Source organism: Mesoplodon densirostris, chromosome 1 (genome assembly GCF_025265405.1).
Source record: "Mesoplodon densirostris isolate mMesDen1 chromosome 1, mMesDen1 primary haplotype, whole genome shotgun sequence".
NCBI classification, from domain to species: domain Eukaryota; kingdom Metazoa; phylum Chordata; class Mammalia; order Artiodactyla; family Ziphiidae; genus Mesoplodon; species Mesoplodon densirostris.
Window position 1 is genome coordinate 15,942,434 of NC_082661.1, and position 22,394 is coordinate 15,964,827.

Here is a 22,394-nt window from a genome sequence, read left to right on the forward strand (position 1 = left end):
TTAATCCATTTTAATCTGTCATCAATACTAATTTTATAATTTTTTCAATACTCTTATCTATAATAGGGTTCTCAACCTCATCACTAGTGAAATTTTGAGCCAGATAATTATTTCTTGTGGGAGGGCTGTTCATTCATTGTAGGATGTTTAGCAGCATCCCTAGCTTTCTCCATAGTAGATGCCAGTAGCAGCCCCACAGTTGTGACAACCCAAAAAATGCGCATTGCCAAATGTCCCTCCAGGGGACAATATTGCCTCAGAGAACCAAAGATCTAAAGACAGATAAAAGGAAAACTACCACTGTCAATACTTCAGATTAAACTTGCACACAAAGTGTATAAACAAAACCTAAACCACACCACTATTAATTCATGTCTGACAAGAATCTCACAGAAATGACTTACTTATATAATATAATCCTTATATAATCCTATTTTCATCAGCACAGAAGACAATGTTTATAGCTACAGTCTATTTTTGTTTTTGTTTTTTTTTTGCGGCACGCGGGCCTCTCACCGTTGTGGCCTCTCCCGTTGCGGAGCACAGGCTCCGGACGCGCAGGCTCATTGGCCATGGCTCATGGGCCCAGACGCTCCGCGGCATGTGGGATCTTCCCGGACCGGGGCACAAACCCGTGTCCCCTGCATTGGCAGGCGGACTCTCAACCACTGTGACACCAGGGAAGCCCTACAGTCTTTTCTTAAAAATAATTTTTGAAAGGGTTTTCCCAGCCTTATTTATGAAAAGAAGTAAAAGCTTCCAGATTCAAAATGGAATCTAGACTGACAAATATGAGCAAGAAACTACAGGCTGAATTTACAACATACCAAGAAGTAGGTGATTTCCTACATATTTTCTAAATGTCTTTTTTTTTTTTGAAGTATAGTTGGTTTACCATATTGAATTAGCTTCAGGTGTACAACATAGTGATTCAACATTTTTAAAGATTATATACTCCATTTAACATTATTACAAAACAATGGCTATAACTCCCTGTACTGGACAATATATCCTTGTTGCTTACCAATTTTATACATAGTAGTTTGTATCTCTTAATCTCATACCCCTATTTTGCCCTTCCCCCTTCCCTATTCTAAATATCTTGATAAGGAAAGTGCTATTTTGTACAGTGGTACTAAATGGTAAGCTAATGATTATGAAGTAGCATGTTAGCTACAACATCATTTACCCATAAATACTAACCATACTGCAGTTACTGTTTGATGAAATGCATTTCTTGTCATCGCACCACTGGCACCCATTTGTATTGGCAGTACAGCTGGCACAATCTGCATATCTGTAACATCTGTCATCAGAAGTAGCTGTGATACAAATTGGAGAACACATCAGGATGAAAAAGAAAATGTCACACGTCTTAATTCACATATTTTTAACATATGTTAAGAATCACTAAGACATTTTTAAACCATAAATATAACCATCAATATCCAAATAAATTCTTCAATATGAACTCAATTTTGTAATTTAATTAGATTTAAAGGGATTTAGATACCTCCTAGACTCATCTTTATTCAGTCTACCAGGATCCTACAGCCATTTAAAATTTACACATTAAAATTAATTAATTAATTAATTAAAATTTACACATTATGGAGGGAGAAAAAGATTTAGAGGTATTTTACTAAACAAAATGTATTATTATATATCTAAAAGAAACATTATAACGAATACTCATTGCTTATTATTCTTCATAAAGATATTTAGAGACATGACTTATTATAGATCAGCAAAACTTGATTTGTTAATTGTAGCACCAAAAATGTATAAGAGCCCCACTCATTTAAAGAAAATTGAACAATTTTTATCCAAATCATTCCTCATAAATAAATATTTACTAGTAATTATTCATAAGTTGGATTTATTTATTCAATATTTTATAAGAAATATTAAATTATAACAAAACTTATCAAAATTCTAGAAAATTTTTAACTTTATGGTCTGCCTTGGCAATAATTCAGAAAGAAAAAACTACCAAATGCAGAATAAATTACTTCATTTTATTTCTTTGATGCATACAGCGTATCTTAGAAAGGGTGTATTTGAAAGCATTTTTTACTTACATATGAAAATAATTCATATATATGGCCATGCTACATATACAAATTGATATATAAATATTACATACAGAATTCAAAAAAGAAAACTAAAAATAGCTAATAAAGATATTAAATTACTAATCACTGCTAAATTCAAACATTAGAATTCCTAATTAGAGGATTATGAGTTTTTAATTTCTGAAAGCTACTAAGGTAATTCTTACAAGCAGAATACATTTCCATTTCTAGCCAAATAGAGAAGCTTTGTTCCAAATATAAGAAAGAAAAAGAATTTTTACCTGTTTTCAGAGGGCACTTTGCTCTAAGAATATTATTAGTATTCCCAGACTCCCAAGATTCACAGTGATTTTTATTCCAAATACATTTTATCCCTGGACCAGCATTTTTACAAAGTTCTTCATCTCTGAAAGCCTTGCAATTTGGAGGCTTGTATACAAGTATATCATTAAGGAGTACACTAGAAAATCCTCCAAATATATACATGGACCTATTAGAGACAAAATAAGAATCTTAAAGAAACAATATTAAGAAAAGTCTCTGTCTAATGTGTTAGTTTTAAAAATAAATTTAAATACACATTTTACATTATCTTATCTAGTTAGGAAAAATTTTTTTAGAAATATATAGTAGCTGTATATACTATAATAAGATACACTTTAGACAATAAGATACACTTTCGAATTGCTATACAGAATTATAGTTTTTGAATACAAAGAATTTAGAAATTAGATATAGAGTTCTTCATATAGTGTTTTACTATCCTCTTATAAAATAAAAAGACCAAGAGTAAAATTATCAAAAAGATTTTCAAAGTTTCAATTTGAAAAGCCCAGATTACTGAATTAATTAATATTACCAATGCCAAAAAATTTGACATGCCCTCAAAACAGCCTAATTTTTGTTTATAAAAATATTATTAACACAATAAATGGAAAAGATCAGAAAATGCTTCAAGAATAAATTTTATTATTTAAAAAAAGTAAAATAAAAATCAACCAAATGCAGTTTTCAACAGAGAAACCTAGAGGTTTTATGTTTACACTCTGAATTTCATTTATTTCAGTTTCAAAAGCTAACTGATATCAGTTACACAGCTTCACTGTGATTAAGTTCTGACTACTTTTAGTATTATATTGGAGAATTTTTACATAATTAGAATAAGGTAGTAATAAAATGAACTTATGAAAAATGTCATCATGAATTACAAATTTTAAGCTAATGAATGATCTAGCATATTGTTTACTGTCACAAATCCACATTAATGAACTTTTGTTATAGAAATAGCAAAATCATAATAACTTAAAGGATGAAGGTAACTTAATGATCATCCAGTCCAAATTCCCAGTGGATATAACAGTCTTAAAGGCCAGAGAGGTTAAGAGACTTGTCAAAAGTCACACATTCAGTTATGACAGAACCAGAATGAGAATCTAATTCTTCTCACTTCCCTTGCTCTCCTCAAAAGAAATATGTGGCTAGCCTTTCTATCACTTCAGACTGATCTTTTTTAAGGAAGTCATTCATGATCTGATCTCTGGAAAAAGGAAAGAAGGTAGGATGACTTTTTAAAAGAGTATCTGAAGTTCTATCTCAGTACCTTTCCTTTGATACTTCCCTGCCCCTTAAATAAATTTAAACAAAAAGAAATGAAGGATATGGTTCATGAAGCAAAATTCATTCCACGGTATTACAGGGATATATAAAATCCAATCCATTCAGTACAAACAACAAATTTTTAAAGAATAACAAAATATGTGGGTAGTATGACTGATAAATGTGCTTCTTTTACCCATTAATGACAACTGCAGAGTGTCCAAATCTGTTGACATCTCTATGAAGGTTTGGTTTCGGTAATATTTTCCATTCATCACAAGCTAGGAAAATGAAAACAGCAAAACAAAAAATGAAATAAAAGAACTATTTAATACAAATACTATAAAATAATCATTGGCCAAATAAAGATATAATACTTAAAACTAGGAAGCCTTTCATTAATTTTCCATGACCTACAATTTATTATCATTACTCAACTAACATTATTCCTTAAATAAAAATAACTTCTGCCTGAAATTCTCACAAATAATTTTACATGTATGAGAATAAAGGAAATCAAAGGAAAAAAATTAGATGAACTTTACATTGGAGGATAATTTCAATGACATATTTTATTAAATAAACCAAGAATCATATAGTAAAATTCATGAATCTCAATATTGGGCAAGCCCATCAATAAGTTAAATCACTAAATCAAATTTTACATGCATGCATGCAAAATTAAATGGAATATATAATACTCAATGAAAGAATGTCTAAAAATGGAATCATCAAAATAAAATATTTAAATCAGTTTAATGATTCAATATTTCAAAGGAATAGTTTTCATTTTATGTAAAAGAGAAGAGCTTTAATTGCAAAAAATAGAAAAAAATGAAAAAAAAAACCTAAATAATTCATGAGCTACGTAAAGACTATGGAAAGAAAAATGATTAAAGAAAACTGTTTATCATTTAAATATAGCCTCAGAATCGACACATATATTAATAGAGATTTTGAGATGTCAAATAATTCAGTATTCAGTGACTAGAAACATTCTGAGAACAGTGTTTTAGACTTTATCCTCTTAGACATGGCATATCTAAAAGCAGGCCTTGGTATTTAATACAAGCACATAGATGTAACAAGGTTTAAAACAAATTTATTTCATTTTTTGGTAACTTAGAAGCCCTTTTGAAACAAGAAAATAATCTCAAATACAATTAGTTGTAATGAATTACTTGTTTTCTTATATAAGCAATCATGTCTATTACACTAGAAATAAAATAACAAATTTGGCTTTAATTCAATATTATTACTAGTAAAGATCAAAGGAATCACAAAAACAAAAACCATAGTTTAGAACATTAAACTGGAAGACTGAAAGCAATAAAATATATCTTGAATTATATCTCCCACAGTGTATTCTGAGGTTCACAAATCTGCCCCAAAAGGGGTATTCCTTAGTTGATATAATCTCTCTCTATAGTTCACAACGTACATGAACCTATTAAATACTCTCAAAAGAGACAGTACAAAAGCACAGAAGCCTAACTTTACTAAACCCAGTGTTTTCCCAATGTTTTATCCATAGAAGCACTTTTCACATGACACCTATTAACATTCCCAGGAGCCAAGGCTCTGAAGATCACATTTTGAGAACTACTATTATAAAGGCCTACACATAATATTCATAGTCTACCAATTTTATGCGTTAGAGTTCACTTAAGAAATGTACATTTCTTAAGTGTACATTTATATGCACGCAGTAATATAAAACTTCCAAAGTGCTTTCATCTATATAACTTAAAATAGTCTGTATAAGAATCCAGTGAGGTTGACTGAGCAGGTATCACCATATGCCAGAAATGAAAAATGAGACCTAAGAGAAGTTAAGCAATGTCCTTAAGGCCCATTAGATTACCTTTGTTTTTCTATAAATTATGTTTATGAATGCCTGATGTTATAAAAGTATATTGAATGGATTCTGAAAGATAATTCCCATTTGGAGAGAAGGGGTGACCTGTAAAAAGCACAGACTTTGACAAAGAAAGAGATGAAAATGTTAGAGATAGATAATGAGTTAGGGCAGACAGATTATAATCATTCCACCAAAACCCAACACACACACACACACACACACACACCACATGGCCACTGATTCATAAATTGTGTGTTGAATACAGTATTCCAACAACAGAATTAGAAACCTGAATGTGCGTCAAAGAAATGAAACAGAAAACAGTCAGATCAAAGAGTAGGATTTCCAGAAATTAGGACTTCCAGAAACCAGTTTATTATAAAAATCTCCAAAGAAGGATCATCTTCAAGGTCATCTTTGGGACATCTGGAATCCAGAAAAGAAAGTGACCCAACAATCTGAGCCTATCCAGGACTAAAGAATAAGTAATTTGGCCTAGCATCCAAAACAAATCAGCAGAAGGAGAGAAGAAAAGCAGATTTCCAAAATGAGAACCAGGGAAAATGCTCAGAAAACCCATCTAAGAAGTGAGTCAGGAAAAAGAGCTGAGAGAATAAAGGCCAGCAATTACTAAAAATTAGGCCTTTTGAAGATTTCTTGTAACTCTATACTCTCTTTAGGGAAAAAGAAAATTTTTTAAGCACACAGAATAGTCTAAAGAATGGTATTATAAACAACTATATACCACTACCCAGATCTGTCAAACCCAATATTTTACCACGTTTACTGTAGATTGTCTAAAGAAAGAAAATATTACAGATATGATCGAGGCTCCCTGTGTACTCCCTCTCAAATTCAACTGCTTTATGTCTTCTGTCTTTGGACACAACCACTATCCTATATTGGTTTATCAATGTTCCCATATTTATGATCTATACAGAGTATTTTTGTAGGTTATAAAACAATATAAATGGTATCAAACTACGGATTCTTCTCCACCTTGCTTATTTTGTTCAACCTATTGTTTTTTGGTTTTTTAACCATTTTTAAGTGAACAGTTCAGTGACACTAAGTACATTCGCATTGTTGTGCACCATCATCACCATCCATCTCCAGGGTTTTCTTCATCTTGCAAAACTAAAACTCTGTACCCATTAAATGATAACTACCCATTCCCTTCTCTCCCCAGCCCATGGTAACCACTATCCTACTTTTTTGTCTATAAATTTGACTATTCTAAGTACCTCAAATGAATGAATTCATACAGTATTTGTCCTTTTGTGACTGGCTTATTTCCCTAAGCATGTATTCAAAGTTCATCTGTGCTGTAGCATGTGTCAGAATTTCCTTCCTTTTTAAACCCTGAATAATTTCCATTGTATGTATGTATGACATTTTCTTGATCCATTCATCCATATGTGGATATGTAGGTTGTTGCCAGATTTTGGCTACTGTGAATAATGCTGCTAGGAATATGGGTGTACAGATATCTGTTCCTGCCCCTGATTTCAATTCTCTTGTCTGTATACCCAGAAGTAGAATTGCTGGATCATATGGTAATTATGTTTAACTTTTTGAGGAACCTCTATACTCTGTCCTATAGTGGCCACACCATTTTACATTCCCCCTAGCAGTGCACAAGGGTTCCAATTTCTCCACATCCTCGTCAACACTTGTTATTTTCTATTTCTTGATAATAGCCATCTTAATGGGTGTGAAGTGGTATCTCACTGTGGTTTTGATTTGCAATTCCCTAATGATTAGTGATGTTGGGCGTCTTTTTATGTCCTTATTGGGATATTTGTATATCTTCTTTGGAGAACTATATCTTCATCAAAAAGCCTGTACATTAACTTGGTCAAATTTATTGTTTTCCACCATAATTCAAAAATAGACATGTACCACATTGTTCATTGCAGCACTATTTACAATAGCCTGGACGTGGAACCAACCTAAATGCCTGACAGATGAATGGATAAAGAAGATGTGGCACATATATACAGTGGAATATTACTCAGCCATAAAAAGAAACGAAACTGAGTTATTTGTAGCGAAGTGGATGGACCTAGAGTCTGTCACACAGAGTGAAGTAAGTCAGAAAGAGAAAAAAAGCAAATACCATATGCTAATGCATATATACAGAATCTTAAAAAAAAATGGTACTGATGAACCTAGTTGAAGGGCAGGAATAAAGAGGTAGACACAGAAAATGGACTTGAGGACATAGGGTGGAAGGGCAAAGCTGGGACAAAGTGAGAGCAGCATCTACATATATACACTACCAAATGTAAAATAGTTGGTTGCTGGGAAGCAGCATCATAGCACAGGGAAATCGGCTTGGTGCTTTGCAATGACCTAGAGGGGTGGGATAGGGAGGGTGGGAGGGAAGCTCAAGAGGAACAGGATACGGGGACATGTGTATGCACATGGCTGATTCGCTGTGCTGTGCAACAGAAACTAACACAGTATTGTGAAGCAATTATACTCCAGTAAAGATCTATTTTAAAAAATGGATTGTCTTCCTTGTGATTTGTGCTTTTTATTCTTAACTCAAGATTGTAAAGAAAATCTCTAATTTTCTTCAAAGGATGTACAGTTTGGCTCTTACTATTCTGATCTTCAATCCAGTTGGAAGTTATTTTTGCATTTGTTGCATGGATCTAACTTAATTTTCCCCATATACAATATTTCCCAGATATTTCTCAGTATATTTCCATATACCAATTGCCCAGAACCATTTTTTGAGCATTTATCCCTGACCCACTAATTTGTGTCTCATTTGACTTCTGCACTGCTGTGGTTTGTTTTTATTCCACTTGTTTTTAACTAAAGATATATATGTGCAAAGTTTAAAAGCAAATAATTCCACAAGGTTCATCACAGAAAAGCCTCCTCCTCCCTATCTATGGGCTATGGAAGCCCGAAATTGAAAAGCACACAGTTGCTTCTAATAGTTAAAAAACATTTTTAATTACTATTATAATATTATATAAAATTAACTGAAGAATTCATCAAACCTTTTATAGTCTTTTTAAATGGGTAAAGATTCCTAAAGTGGCGGCCATGACCTTTACCTAATAAAAATAACATGCTAATTGCTTATCAGTGCTATATAATATTTAACTCTCAAAACAACTCTGAGGAGTAAATATTTTTGTCACCATGTTTTAAATAAGGAAAAAAGTCTTTAGAAGTTAGGCAACTTCCTTAAAGTCATTAAATAGTAAAGTCATTAAATAGTAAAGTCAAATCAAAACCAGATCTCCTTAACTTCTTTATGTTATACTGCCTCACCACACCATCAAAATATCCTTTTTGATATAAACATTAACTTCTTGAAAATAAAAACACAATAATACAGTTTTTTTTAAGTACACAAGTCCCTGCAGAAGAAAAGCATTACAGTACAGTAATAAAAAAAAATTATACAGAAGAGCAATTAACTCAGACAAATAATAATACAACCTAATTCTACTTCAAGAAGTTCTTTGCCTTTTAATATATGTGGTCGTAGGAGGTGAAGGCTTTATTACTATCTCCAGGACATAACCTTCAACTATACTAAACGTTCAAAAATAATTACACACAATATTTGTGGTAGACTTTGCTGCTGCTCAACAAATATTCCAGCTGTCATCCTTAAGGCCTAGGCAAAATGATATTCCCACATTCCTTAGAAGTTGGATGTGACAATATGACTTGTTTTAGTCAAGGAAATCCAAGCTAAAATGATAACTGTATTTCTGGATAGAACCATTTAATTACCAATGGAAGAAAATGCAATTTAGCCTTGGTCCCTAAGTGATTAACAGTAAGCAAATCTGCCCTCCCCACCAACACTAGACATGTATCATGGGTGAAAAATAACCTTTTATTGGTGTTAAGAATAAGACCCTGACACATGGGATGGGAACATCGGAGTTGATGCCCTGAGAATCTCCCCCAATTTTGCATTCCCAAATTTTCCTGAATCTTCTGAAACTGCAGAAGTGGTCTACCCTACTCTACTGAAAGACAGTACTCTACCCTTGCTCTGAACCCAGTGCAGCAGCTTCCCTCCAGTAACACCTGTACCCTAGTTCAGAATCTGCTCACACCTCCCCTATTGGCCATTGGGTCTATAACTTGGCTCAGCATAACTCAGCCTGTTATATTCTGGGACTGCTAAGAAAAGAAAGGGACTACATCTCAAAGGATCTGTAAGACCTAGATAGCACATACTGGCAGAAGTTGGGGGGAATACACATTGGTTCTGGATTCTGAAGGGAGTTTGATCAAAAGCATCAGAACTTTACATTGGATTAGGAAAAAATTATTTATTTATTTAAAAGCACTCTCCAAGATGCAGGATTTAGGATTTATCCCCTTATAAGAACCCTGGGAGATGGTGTGAACTCACTGTTAAGATGACTCCTATACACAGCAAAGGAAACCATCAACAAAATGAAAAAGTAACCTACTACTGAATGGGAGAAATTTGTAAATCATATTTCTGATATGGGGTTAATATCCAAAATATATAAAGAAATCACACAACTCAATAGCAAAAATACCCAAACAACGTGATTAAAAAACAGGTAGAGGAATTGAAGAGATATTTTTCCAAAGAAGACACAAAAATGGGCAACATGTACATGAAAAGGTACTCAGCATCCCTAATCATCAGGGAAATGAAAATGAAAACCACAATGAGATATCACCTTACACCTCATAGAATGGATATCACCAAAAAGGCCAGAGATGGCAAGTGTTAGCAAAGATGTGGAGAAAAGGGAACCTGGGTGCACTGTCAGTGGGAATGTAAATTGGTAAAGCAACTATGGAAAACAATACAGAAGTTCCTCAAAAAACTAAAAATCGAACTGCCATATATGATCCACCAATCCCACTTCTGGGTATATACCCAAAGGAAATGTAAACAGGATATCAAAGAGATATCTGCACTCCCATGTTCATTGCGGCATTATTCACAATAGACAAGATACAGAAACAACCTAAGTGTCCAGCAATAAATGGATAATATTATTCAGTCATTTGAAAGAAGGAAATCCTGCTGTTTGTGACAACATGTATGGAGCTTGAGGGTATAATGCTAAGAGAAATAAGCCAGACAGAAAAAGACAAATAATAAATGGTATCACTTACATGTGAAATCTGAAAAAAAAAAAAAACAAAGTCAAACTCATAGAAGCACAGAGTAGAAAAGTGGTTTCCAGGTATGGGGGAAATAGGGAGAGGTTGAGGAAAGGGTACAAACTTTCAGCTATAAGATGAATAAGGTCTGAGGATCTAATGTAGGCTTGGTGACAACAGTTGCAAACCCAATATTGTACAACTGAAATTTGCTGAGTAGAACGGAAGTGTTTTCACCAAAAAGAAAAAAGATAAATACGTGAGGTCATGATGGATGCGCTAATTAACTAGATGTGGGAGATCCTTTCACAATGTATATTTATATCAAATCATCAGAATGTACACTTTACATATCTTACAATTTTATCAATTACACCTCAATACAGCTGGGAGAAAAAAAGAGGACTCCTAGAAACATGGAAAAATACAATCTAAATGCCAGAATTGTCATAGCAAATACTAAAAGCAGGGGTTAAAAGTCTAGGAAAGTGGTGCTGTCACTGTTGGAAAAAGCAGCATGTGGAATATACAGAAAGCCCCTGTGAAATAATCCCAATGCAGACCCTACACACCTGCCAAAGGCCATGCCATATGCAGTGGAAATTTTTATACCTCCAGTCTTGTCATGTTATTGAGCCCTGGCAGAGATGGAGTGCTTCACAGGTATTATTAAGTGACCATGTGCTCAGAGTTTTCTATCATGATATACTGTATAACATCAGAAAACCCACCAGGTCATTTGACCTACAGCAGGGCCAGAACGTATGTCATTTACTGAAGCCATGAAGAATGTGATGGTGAGAGGGATACTGGCATCACTGAGAAATCGGTGGCTTTCCTTCATAGACCAAAGCTGATGGTATGAAAAACTGTAACAGAACTGTGCTCAGTGATGGAGAAAATAGGAAAAGAGAGGCCAGCTGGTGACACTTAACCATCAGAATCCAATCCAAGTAGAGAGCCATTACTGTAATAAGCAGCAAGATCGAAGTGTCAGTCAAGAGGACTGACCTATTGAGAATTATAGAGATGTTTAAGAGAACACAGCATCACTAGAAGCAAAACAGATGGGCAGTCAACAAGGGTACTACCTAACTTATATCATCAGAAGAAATCAAGGATAAACAATCAGAAGGCTGATGGCAGATGCTACAATAAAAAGTCATAATTCATTGCTCAATTTCTGGATTTGAGCCACTTTCTAAATCCAGAGCTGATACATTTAAAAGTCTGGGGCCCAGGAGGAAGGACCCTGTAATACCACAGCAAGTATACATGGTAATAGTGTCCCCAGTTCTTCCTCAAAGGTACCAACAGTCATTTCATTGGGTAACCCTAGCCTAGAGAAAAAAGCAACCACAAACATTGCAAGTACGGCTGGACACGAGGTCTGAGTTGACACTGACACACCATAGCCTCTCTTATAGCAGGGATAATATGGGAATGATGAAATGAATGGCATCCTGGCCAAGGTTCTTCTCAAAATGAGCCAGTGGGTCTGCAGACCTATGCAGTGGTCATGTCCTAAGTCCCTAGGTTAATAATTGGAATAGACATTCTTGGCAAATGGAACCACCCCAACGTTGGGTCCTTGTCTGTTACAGTGGAAAAGATCAAGCTGAAGCCTCTGGAACTGTTACCCCCTGGATAATATAATAAGTTTTAAAATAATGTTGCATTTCAGAGGGAGTGAATGGCATAAATTAGTATTATCCTGAAGAATGTAAAGAATGCTGGATGATGGACCCCCTCAAATTGTTTAAATTACCAATCTGGCCCCTGTAAACTAAACAAGGCCTGGAAGATGACAATAGCTCACTAACAAGTAGTAGCCCAAACTGCAGGCACCATGCAAGACGTGTATCTTTGTTAGAGCAGATTAACATGGTCACTGATTTGGCAAATGTGTTCTTTGCTAACCCTACCAGAAAAGAGGACCAAAAGCTGTATGCATTCATAAGGAATAAAATAGTATACATTCACAATTTTGCCTTGGAATTATGTTAACTTTTGTCAGAACACATTTGGCCCAATTGGACATCTTGCAGAACATTTCATTTTTCCACTACATTAATGGCATCATTCTAATAGTGCCAGGTGAACAAGAACAGTTAATGCAGTGGAGGCCTTGTTAAGACATATATGCTTCAAAGGGTGGAAGATAAAACCTACAAAGATTCAGAGACCTTCCATGTAGTAAGCTATTTAGGGGTCTAGAGGTCAAGAGCATTCTGAGACAGCTCATCTGAACTGAAACACCAACTATTACATCTTTCAACTCCCATTCCAAGGAAGAAAGCAAACATCTGATAGGTCTTTTAGGGTTCTGAAGGCTGTATATTCCATTCCTGGGAATACTGTTCAAGCCCATATACTGGAAAATATCAAAGGCTGCCAGCTCTGAGTACATGCCAGGGCAGAAAATAGCTCTGCTATAGGTCCAGGACACACTGCAAACAGCCCTGCAACTAGGGCCACATGACCCAGTAGATACTATAGTTATTGGAGGAGTCACTGTTAGAAAAAGAAGCATGTGGAATATATAGAAAGCCCCTGTGAAAGAATCCCAATGCAGACCCAACACACATGTCAAAGGCCATGCCATCTGCAGTTGAAAATTTTATACCTCTATTCCCACCACACTACTGAGCCCTGGCAGAGATGGAGTGCTGGACATGGGTTATTAGGTGACCATGTGTTCAGTTTTCTATCACGAGCTGTCTCTGTCATCAATAATCACGAGAACATAAAGTGGAAGCTGTACCCAAGATGAAGCATGAGCAAGAGCACAGTGCACAAGCAATCTGCATGACCTGGTGGCTCAGACCTAGTGTCATCTTCCACTGCTGCCCCCGCACCCATCCCACATCTTACAGCTATGGCCGTATGAGGAATCCTTTATGCCCAGATAACAAGAAGAGGAAAATGAAAATATGTAAGCTTCGTACATGGCCACAATTCAAAAATGGTTATCACTTACAAGACAGCTTCACTCAGGGGTGGCCTGGAAGAACAGCAAAAAAAGGAAAAAGCCTCCCAATTGGGCAGGCCTTTGAGAATTGTGCCTCATGAACATTGTGTGGAAAGAGAAATGGCCCAGGAGCAGTAGTTAATGACCTAGCTGGCTGATCAGGAGCCTAGAAGCAGAAATATTGAAGATCAGAGACAAGGAGGTCCTAGAGTAGAGACATGTGGATGAATATATTTGAACGAGCATGAAATGTGAAGATCTTTATGATACAAGTTAAAGGCCATCAGAGAGCATCCAACATGGAAGAGACGTTAAACAACCAGTAAACAATTGACTGAGACAGCTAAAGTCAGTCTGTATCATAGGACACCGCGGTGCCAACAAAATGAGCACATGAACTAAGTACCCATATGGCAGAGATGGAGGCCATCCAGAAATGCAATAACATGGGCTCTTTCTGAAAAAAGCTGACAGAGTTACTCTTCCACCAAATGTCCAACCCGACAGCAAGATATCAATCCTGATCCCCTGATAAGGCCATTCCCCAAGAACACAAACTGGACATTTGGTGGCAAGTTGACTACATTGGGCCCCTTCCACTCTGGATGGGCCAACATTTCATTATGACAAGAATACATATTTTGAGGATGCATTTGCTTTTTCTGCCCACATGGTCTTAACCAGCACAACTATCTTAGAAATTATGAAATGTCTGATTAACCAGCATGGGATCCCATGTAATCAGGAGACACACTTCACAGAAAAGGAGGTACAGAAATGGGCCTATGACCATGAAATCCACTGGATCCCAAACCACACAACCTGACAGAGACTTTGACACGCACAACTGAAGCACCAGGATGCAGGACACACCTGAACTAAAGCCCTTTAAATAGTGCTATGTCCCCAATAGGAAGAATATATAGGTCCAAAAACCCAGGAGTAAACGCCACTTCTTGTGGCCTCATATTCAGTTACACAATTGGGAAATCTGTGCTCCTCATCCTGCAGAATTCAGGGTTCTGCAGGATTAGAGGTCCTATTCCCCAAAGGGAAAAATATTCTGGCAAAAGAAGTAGCAATCAACCATTTAACTGTAAGCTACAGTTGCCACTTGGGTACTTCAGGCTCCTTGTGTCAAGGGACCAGCAAGCAGGCAAAAAAGGAGTAGCATGTTGGCAGGGGTAATTGGCCCTGACCATCAAAAGGAGGGACTGCTGTTACAAATAAGGGCAGGGGAATATATTTGGTACACAGATGATCCATTTAGTGTTTCTTGGTATCCCTTTGCCAAGTGTGATGGTAAATAGGCAAGTACAGTAACCCAGACTAGAAGGTATATGATGATCAGGAGCTCAAATACCTAAGGGGGAGGGGGTGGGTCATGCTCCCAGGTAAGACATAGAGACCAGAAGAAGTGCTAGCTGAGGGTAAGGGACATGAAAAAATAATGGATGAGGGACATGGTGAATATCAGTTGCAGCCCTGAGACCAGCTACAAAAGCCAGAGCAATAATCTAGGCTCCCACCAGGGAGAAAGGCCCACTGGAATCCTGGAGGAGCTGTTTAACAAATATATTTGAAGAAGCGGGCTAAGTGGCCCAAAGAATGAATTGTGATGAACATGGAAAGGCGCTGACTAAATACACCTTCAGGGAAGGACTTATCAGTGGACATCATTCAGCTGCCAGCCCCTGCAGAGACTGCCTTAGCTACGGAGAGTTTCCGCACCCAAGGTCCTGGGAGTGACCCTCGTACAATGACCGAACAAGACCTGTTTTATCCTAAAGAGTGACAACTCTGAGGGGCATTTCAACTCCAGAGTTGTCCTGGAGTTGGCTGAGGATGTTAAGTCTGCTGGACTTTTACTTTTCGCCCAATCCTGCTTCTTCCCCTCCCTTTTACAGGTGTTCAATCCAAGGACCTAAGAAGTACCCTGAACACTAAACTTTGTCTCAGAGTTTGCTTTTCAGAGAACTGTGACAGGATTGTTTGTTACCTCAGTCTAACATAACCTGTACTGACTGATACAATACAGTAAGTGTGAATATTCCTCTACAGTGTCTTAAAATAGCTGGCAAATTGTTTTCAACTCACAAAATTGTTTAGGGAGAAGAGAATTTAACTTGCAAGCTTATGAAAAGCTAGTTGAGGTACGCAACTTTTGCAACTATAGGGACATTTCATGCTTGCTGATATTTGCCCACCTGCCAGGATTTTTCAACAGAATGAGAAGAGAAAAACATAGGAGCAGTTGCAGCAAATACACTTTCCACTTATCCCTTGTAGCTTTTTCAATAATGACTAAACAGAATGTTGGGCTAGATAAATTCTTTTGCTGAAGCCTCAAAAGCAGCAGATTAAAGCTCCACAATCAACTTGATGTACCCTGCATCTGTGGAATACATGAATAGACAACGAATCATCCCAAATTGAGGAGGTGGACTTTGAGAACAAGATTTATGATTTTTTCCCCTTTTCCTCTTTTTACAACGAATCATTCCAAATTCAGGAGGTGGACTTTGAGAACAAGATTTATGATTTTTTCCCCTTTTCCTCTTTTTACAATGAAATCATCCCAAATTCAAGAGGTGGACTTTGAGAGGAAGATTTATGATTTTTTCCCCTTTTCCTCTTTTTGTGAATGTGTATGTGTATGCTTCTGTGTGAGATTTTGTCTGTATAGCTTTGCATCCACCATTTGTCCCAGGGTTCTATCCGTCCATTTTTTTTAAATTTTTTTAAATAATTGTTTTTCATTTTAATAACTCTATTATATTTTATCATACTTTATTCTATTTTACTTTATCTTCTCTTTCTTTTTTCCTACCTTCCCTCCTTCCTCCCTCCCTTCTGTCTTTCTTCCTTTCTTCCTTTCTTCCTTCCTCCCTCCCTCCTCTCTCTCTCTCTCTCTCTCTCTCTCTCTCTCTCTCTTTCTTTCTTTCTTTCTTCTACTGATTCTTTCTTTACACTTTTTCTCCCTTTTATTCTGAGCCAGGTGGATGAAAGGCTCTTGGTGCTGCAGCCAGGAGTCAGTGCTGTGCCTCTAAGGTGGGAGAGCCAACTTCAGAACACTGGTCCACAAGAGACCTCGCAGTTCCACATAATATCAAATGGCGAAAATCTCCCAGAGATCTCCATCTCAACACCAGCACCCAGCTTCACTCAACGACCAGCAAGCTACAGGGTTGGACACCCTATGCCAAACAACTAGCAAGACAGGAACACAACCCCACCCATTAGCAGGGAGGCTGCCTAAAATCATAATAAGGCCACAGGCACCTCAAAACACACCACCAGATGTGGACCTGTCCACCAGAAAAACAAGACCGAGCCTCATCCACCAGAACACAGGCACCAGTCCCCTCCAACAGGAAGCCTACAAAACCCACTGAAACAACCATAGCCACTGGGGACAGACACCAAAAACAACGGGAACTACGAACCGGGAGCCTGCAAAAAGGAGACCCCAAACACAGTAAGATAAGCAAAATGAGAAGACAGAAAAACACACAGCAGGTGAAGGAGCAACATAAAAACCCACCAGACACAACAAATGAAGAGAAAATAGGCAGTCTACCTGAAAAAGAATTCAGAATAATGATAGTAAAGATGATCCAAAATCTTGGAAATAGAATAGAGAAAATGCAAGAAACAGTTAACAAGGACCTAGTAGAACTAAAGATGAATCAAGCAACAATGAGCAACACAATAAATGAAATTAAAAATACTCTAGATGGGATCAATAGCAGAATAACTGAGGCAGAAAAACGGATAAGTGACCTGGAAGATAAAATAGTGGAAATAACTGCTGCAGAGCAGAATAAAGAAAAAAGAATGAAAAGAACTGAGGACATTCTCAGAGACCTCTGGGACAACATTAAACGCACCAATATTCGAATTATAGGGGTTCCAGAAAAAGAAGAGAAAAAGAAAGGGACTGAGAAAATATTTGAAGAGATTATAGTTGAAAACTTCCCTAATATGGGAAAGGAAATAGTTAATCAAGTCCAGGAGGCACAGAGAGTCCCACACAGAATAAATCCAAGGAGAAATACCGCAGGACACATATTAATCAAACTGTCAAGAATTAAACACAAAGAAAACATATTAAAAGCAGCAAGGGAAAAACAACAAATAACACACAAGGGAATCCCCATCAGGTTAACAGCTGATATTTCAGCAGAAAATCTACAAGCCAGAAGGGAGAGGCAGGACATATATAAAGTGTTGAAGGACAAAAACCTGCAACCAAGATTACTCTACCCAGCAAGGATCTCATTCAGATTTGATGGAGAAATTAAAATATTTACAGACAAGCAAAAGCTGAGAGAGTTCAGCACCACCAAACCAGCTTTGCAACAAATGCTAAAGGAACTTCTCTAGACAAGAAACACAACAGAAAGAAAAGACCTACAATAACGAACCCAAAACAATTAAGGAAATGGGAATAGGAACATACATATCAATAATTACCTTAAATGTAAATAGACTAAATGCTCCCACCAAAAGACACAGATTGGCTGAATGGATACAAAAACAACACCTGCATATATGCTGTCTACAAGAGACCTACTTCAGACCTGGGGACACATACAGACTGAAAGTAAGGGGATGGAAAAAGATATTCCATGCAAATGGAAACCAAAAGAAAGCTGGAGTAGCAATTCTCATATCAGACAAAATAGACTTTAAAATAAAGACTATTAGGGCCTCCCTGGTGGCGCAAGTGGTTGAGAGTCCGCCTGCCGATGCAGGGGATACGGGTTCGTGCCCCGGTCTGGGAGGATCCCATGTGCCGCGGAGCGGCTGGGCCCGTGAGCCATGGCCGCTGAGCCTGCGCGTCCGGAGCCTGCGCGTCCGGAGCCTGTGCTCCGCAACGGGGGAGGCCACAACAGTGAGAGGCCCGCATACCGCAAAAAAAAAAAAAAAAAAAAAAAAAAAAAATAAATAAATAAAGACTATTAGAAGAGACAAAGAAGGACACCACATAATGATCAAGGGATCGATCCAAGAAGAAGATATAACAATTGTAAATATTTATGCAACCAACATAGGAGCACCTCAATATATAAGGCAAATGCTAACAGCCATAAAAGGGGAAATCAACAGTAACACACTCATAGTAGGGGACTTCAACACCTCACTTTCACCAATGGACAGATCAGCCAAAATGAAAATAAATAAGGAAACACAAGCTTTAAATGATACATTAAACAAGATGGACTTAATTGATATTTATAGGACATTCCATCCAAAAACAACAGAATACACATTTTTCTCAGGTGCTCATGGAACATTCTCCAAGATAGATCATATCTTGGGTCACAAATCAAGCCTTGGTAAATTTAAGAAAATTGAAATTGTATCAAGTATCTTTTACGACCACAATGCAATGAGATTAGACATCAAGTACAGGAAAAGATCTGTAAAAAATACAAACACATGGAGGCTAAACAATACACTACTTAATAACGAAGTGATCACTGAAAAAATCAAAGAGGAAATAAAAAAATACCTAAAAACAAATGACAATGGAGACACAATGACCCAAAATCTACGGGATGCAGCAAAAGCAGTTCTAAGAGGGAAGTTTATAGCAATACAATCCCACCTTAAGAAACAGGAAACATCTCGAATAAACAACCTGACCTTGCACCTAAAGTAATTAGAGAAAGAAGAACAAAAAAACCCCAAAGTTAGCAAAAGGAAACAAATCATAAAGATCAGATCAGAAATAAAGGAAAAAGAAATGAAGGAAATGATAGCAAAGATCAATAAAACTAAAAGCTGGTTCTTTGAGAAGATAAACAAAATTGATAAACCATTAGCCAGACTCATCAAGAAAAAAAGGGAAAAGACTTAAATCAATAGTATTAGAAATGAAAAAGGAGAAGTAACAACTGACACTGCAGAAATACAAAAGATCATGAGAGATTACTACAAGCAACTCTATGCCAATAAAATGGACAACCTGGAAGAAATGGACAAATTCTTAGAAATGCACAACCTGCCAAGACTGAATCAGGAAGAAACAGAAATATGAACAGACCAATCAAAAGCACTGAAATTTAAACTGTGATTAAAAATCTTCCAACAAACAAAAGCCCAGGAACAGATGGCTTCACAGGCGAATTCTATCAAACATTTAGAGAAGAACTAACACCTATCCTTCTCAAACTCTTCCAAAATATAGCAGAGGGAGGAACACTCCCAAACTCATTCTACGAGGCCACCAACACCTTGATATCAAAACCAGACAAGGATTTCACAAAGAAAGAAAACTACAGGCCAATATCACTGATGAACATAGATGCAAAAATCCTCCACAAAATACTAGCAAACAGAATCCAACAGCACATTAAAAGGATCATACACCATGATCAAGTGGGGTTTACCCAAGGAATTCAAGGATTCTTCAATATACGCAAATCAATCAACGTGATACACCATGTTAACAAACTGAAGGAGAAAAACCATATGATCATCTCAATAGATGCAGAGAAAGCTTCTGACAAAATTCAACACCCATTTATGATAAAAAACCCTGCAGAAAGTAGTCATAGAGGGAACTTTCCTCAACATAATAAAGGCCATATATGACAAACCCACAGCCATCATCGTCATCAATGGTGAAAAACTGAAACCATTTCCACTAAGATCAGGAACAAGACAAGGCTGCCCGCTCTCACCACTCTTATTCAACATAGATTTGGAAGTTTTAGCCACAGCAATCAGAGAAGAAAAGGAAATAAAAGGAATCCAAATCGGAAAAGAAGAAGTAAAGCTGTCACTGTTTGCAGATGACATTATAGTATATGTAGAGAATCCTAAACATGCTACCAGAGGCTGCGAAGGCAAGGGAAGAGGAAAAGCCAGGCACTTTCCCAAGGAGGGCGCCCCCTGGGCTTTGTACCCGGAAGGGGAACTCGACCCTCAAAGGAAGGCCAGAAAAGAAGGAAAAAGGCCTCTGGGAGACTTCTGGAAAAGAAGCCTCTGCCATCCATAACGGTCTCTTCCAGTTCAGAGTGACGTGGGGTACGAACGAGCCTTGGCTGTGATCCCTGTTATACATCTTTACTCCAGCATCTCTAGAGCCGGGTGGATGAAAGGCTCTTGGTGCTGCAGCCAGGAGTCAGTGCTGTGCCTCTGAAGTGGGAGAGCAAACTTCAGGACACGGGTCCACAAGAGACCTCCCAGCTCCACATAATATCAAGCAGCGAAAATCTCCCAGACATCTCCATCTCAACACCAGCACCCAGCTTCAGTCAACAATCAGCAAGCTACAGTGCTGGTCACCCTATGCCAAGCAACTAGCAAGGCAGGAACACAACCCCACCCATTAGCAGAGAGGCTACCTAAAAACATAATAAGGCCATAGGCACCCCAAAACACACCACCAGACGTGGACCTGTCCACCAGAAAGACAAGATCAAGCCTCAACCATCACAACACAGGCATTAGTTCCCCCCACCAGGAAGCCTACACAACCTACTGAAACAACCTTAGCCACTGGGGACAGACACCAAAAACAATGGGAACTACGAATCTGCAGCCTGCAAAAAGGAGACCCCAAACACAGTAACATAAGCAAAATGAGAAGACAGAAAAACACACAGCAGGTGAAGGAGCAAGATAAAAACCTACCAGACCTAACAAATGAAGAGGTAATAGGCAGTCTACCTGAAAAAGAATTCAGAATAATGACAGTAAAGCTGATCCAAGATTCTATTTCCAAGATCCATAATCTTGGAAATAGAATAGACAAAATGCAAGAAACAGTTAACAAGGACCTAGAAGAACTAAAGATGAATCAAGCATCGATTAAAAACACAATAAATGAAATGAAAAATACTCTAGATGGGATCAATAGCAGAATAACTGAGGCAGAAGAACGGATAAGTGAGGTGGAAGATAAAATAGTGGAAATAACTGATGCAGAGCAAAATAAAGAAAAAAGAATGAAAAGAACAGAGGACAGTCTCAGAGACCTCTGGGACAACATTAAACGCACCAACATTCAAATTATAGGGGTTCCAGAAGAAGAAGAGAAAAAGAAAGGGACTGAGAAAATATTTGAAGAGATTATAGTTGAAAACTTCCCTAATATGGGAAAGGAAATAGTTAATCAAGTCCAGGAGGCACAGAGAGTCCCATACAGAATAAATCCAAGGAGAAATATGCCAAGACACATATTAATCAAACTGTCAAAACTTAAACACAAAGAAATCATATTAAAAGCAGCAAGGCAAAAACAACAAATAACACACAAGGGAATCCCCATCAGGTTAACAGCTGATCTCTCAGCAGAAACTCTACAAGCCAGAAGGTAGTGGCAGGACATAATTAAAGTGATGAAGGAGAGAAACCTGCAACCAAGATTACTCTACCCAGCAAGGATCTCATTCAGATTTGATGGAGAAATTAAAACCTTTACAGACAAGCAAAAGCTGAGAGAGTTCAGCACCACCAAACCAGCTTTACAACAAATGCTAAAGTAACTTCTCTAGGCAAGAAAGACAACAGAAGGAATATACCTACAATAACGAACCCAAAGCAATTAAGGAAATGGGAATAGGAACATACATATCAATAATTACCTTGAATGTAAATGGACTAAATGCTCCCACCAAAAGACACAGAGTGGTTGAATGGATACAAAAACAAGACCCATATATATGCTGTCTACAAGAGACCCACTTCAGACCTAGAGTCACATACAGATTGAAAGTAAGGGGATGGAAAAAGATATTCCATG

General features: G+C 37.2%; 1 protein-coding gene across 1 annotated transcript in view; it reads right to left on the reverse strand.

Moving 5' to 3' along the window:
- The window catches only part of ATRNL1 (attractin like 1), a 730,282-nt gene that overhangs the window by 558,868 nt on the left and 149,020 nt on the right, over positions 1–22,394 (reverse strand). Inside the window, exons 11-13 of the mRNA XM_060100355.1 lie at positions 3,868–3,952; positions 2,357–2,565; positions 1,204–1,322 (exon numbers count right to left, since the gene is read on the reverse strand). Coding sequence (XP_059956338.1) covers positions 1,204–1,322; positions 2,357–2,565; positions 3,868–3,952 — 413 coding nt within the window. The remainder of the gene's footprint in view (positions 1–1,203; positions 1,323–2,356; positions 2,566–3,867; positions 3,953–22,394) is intronic.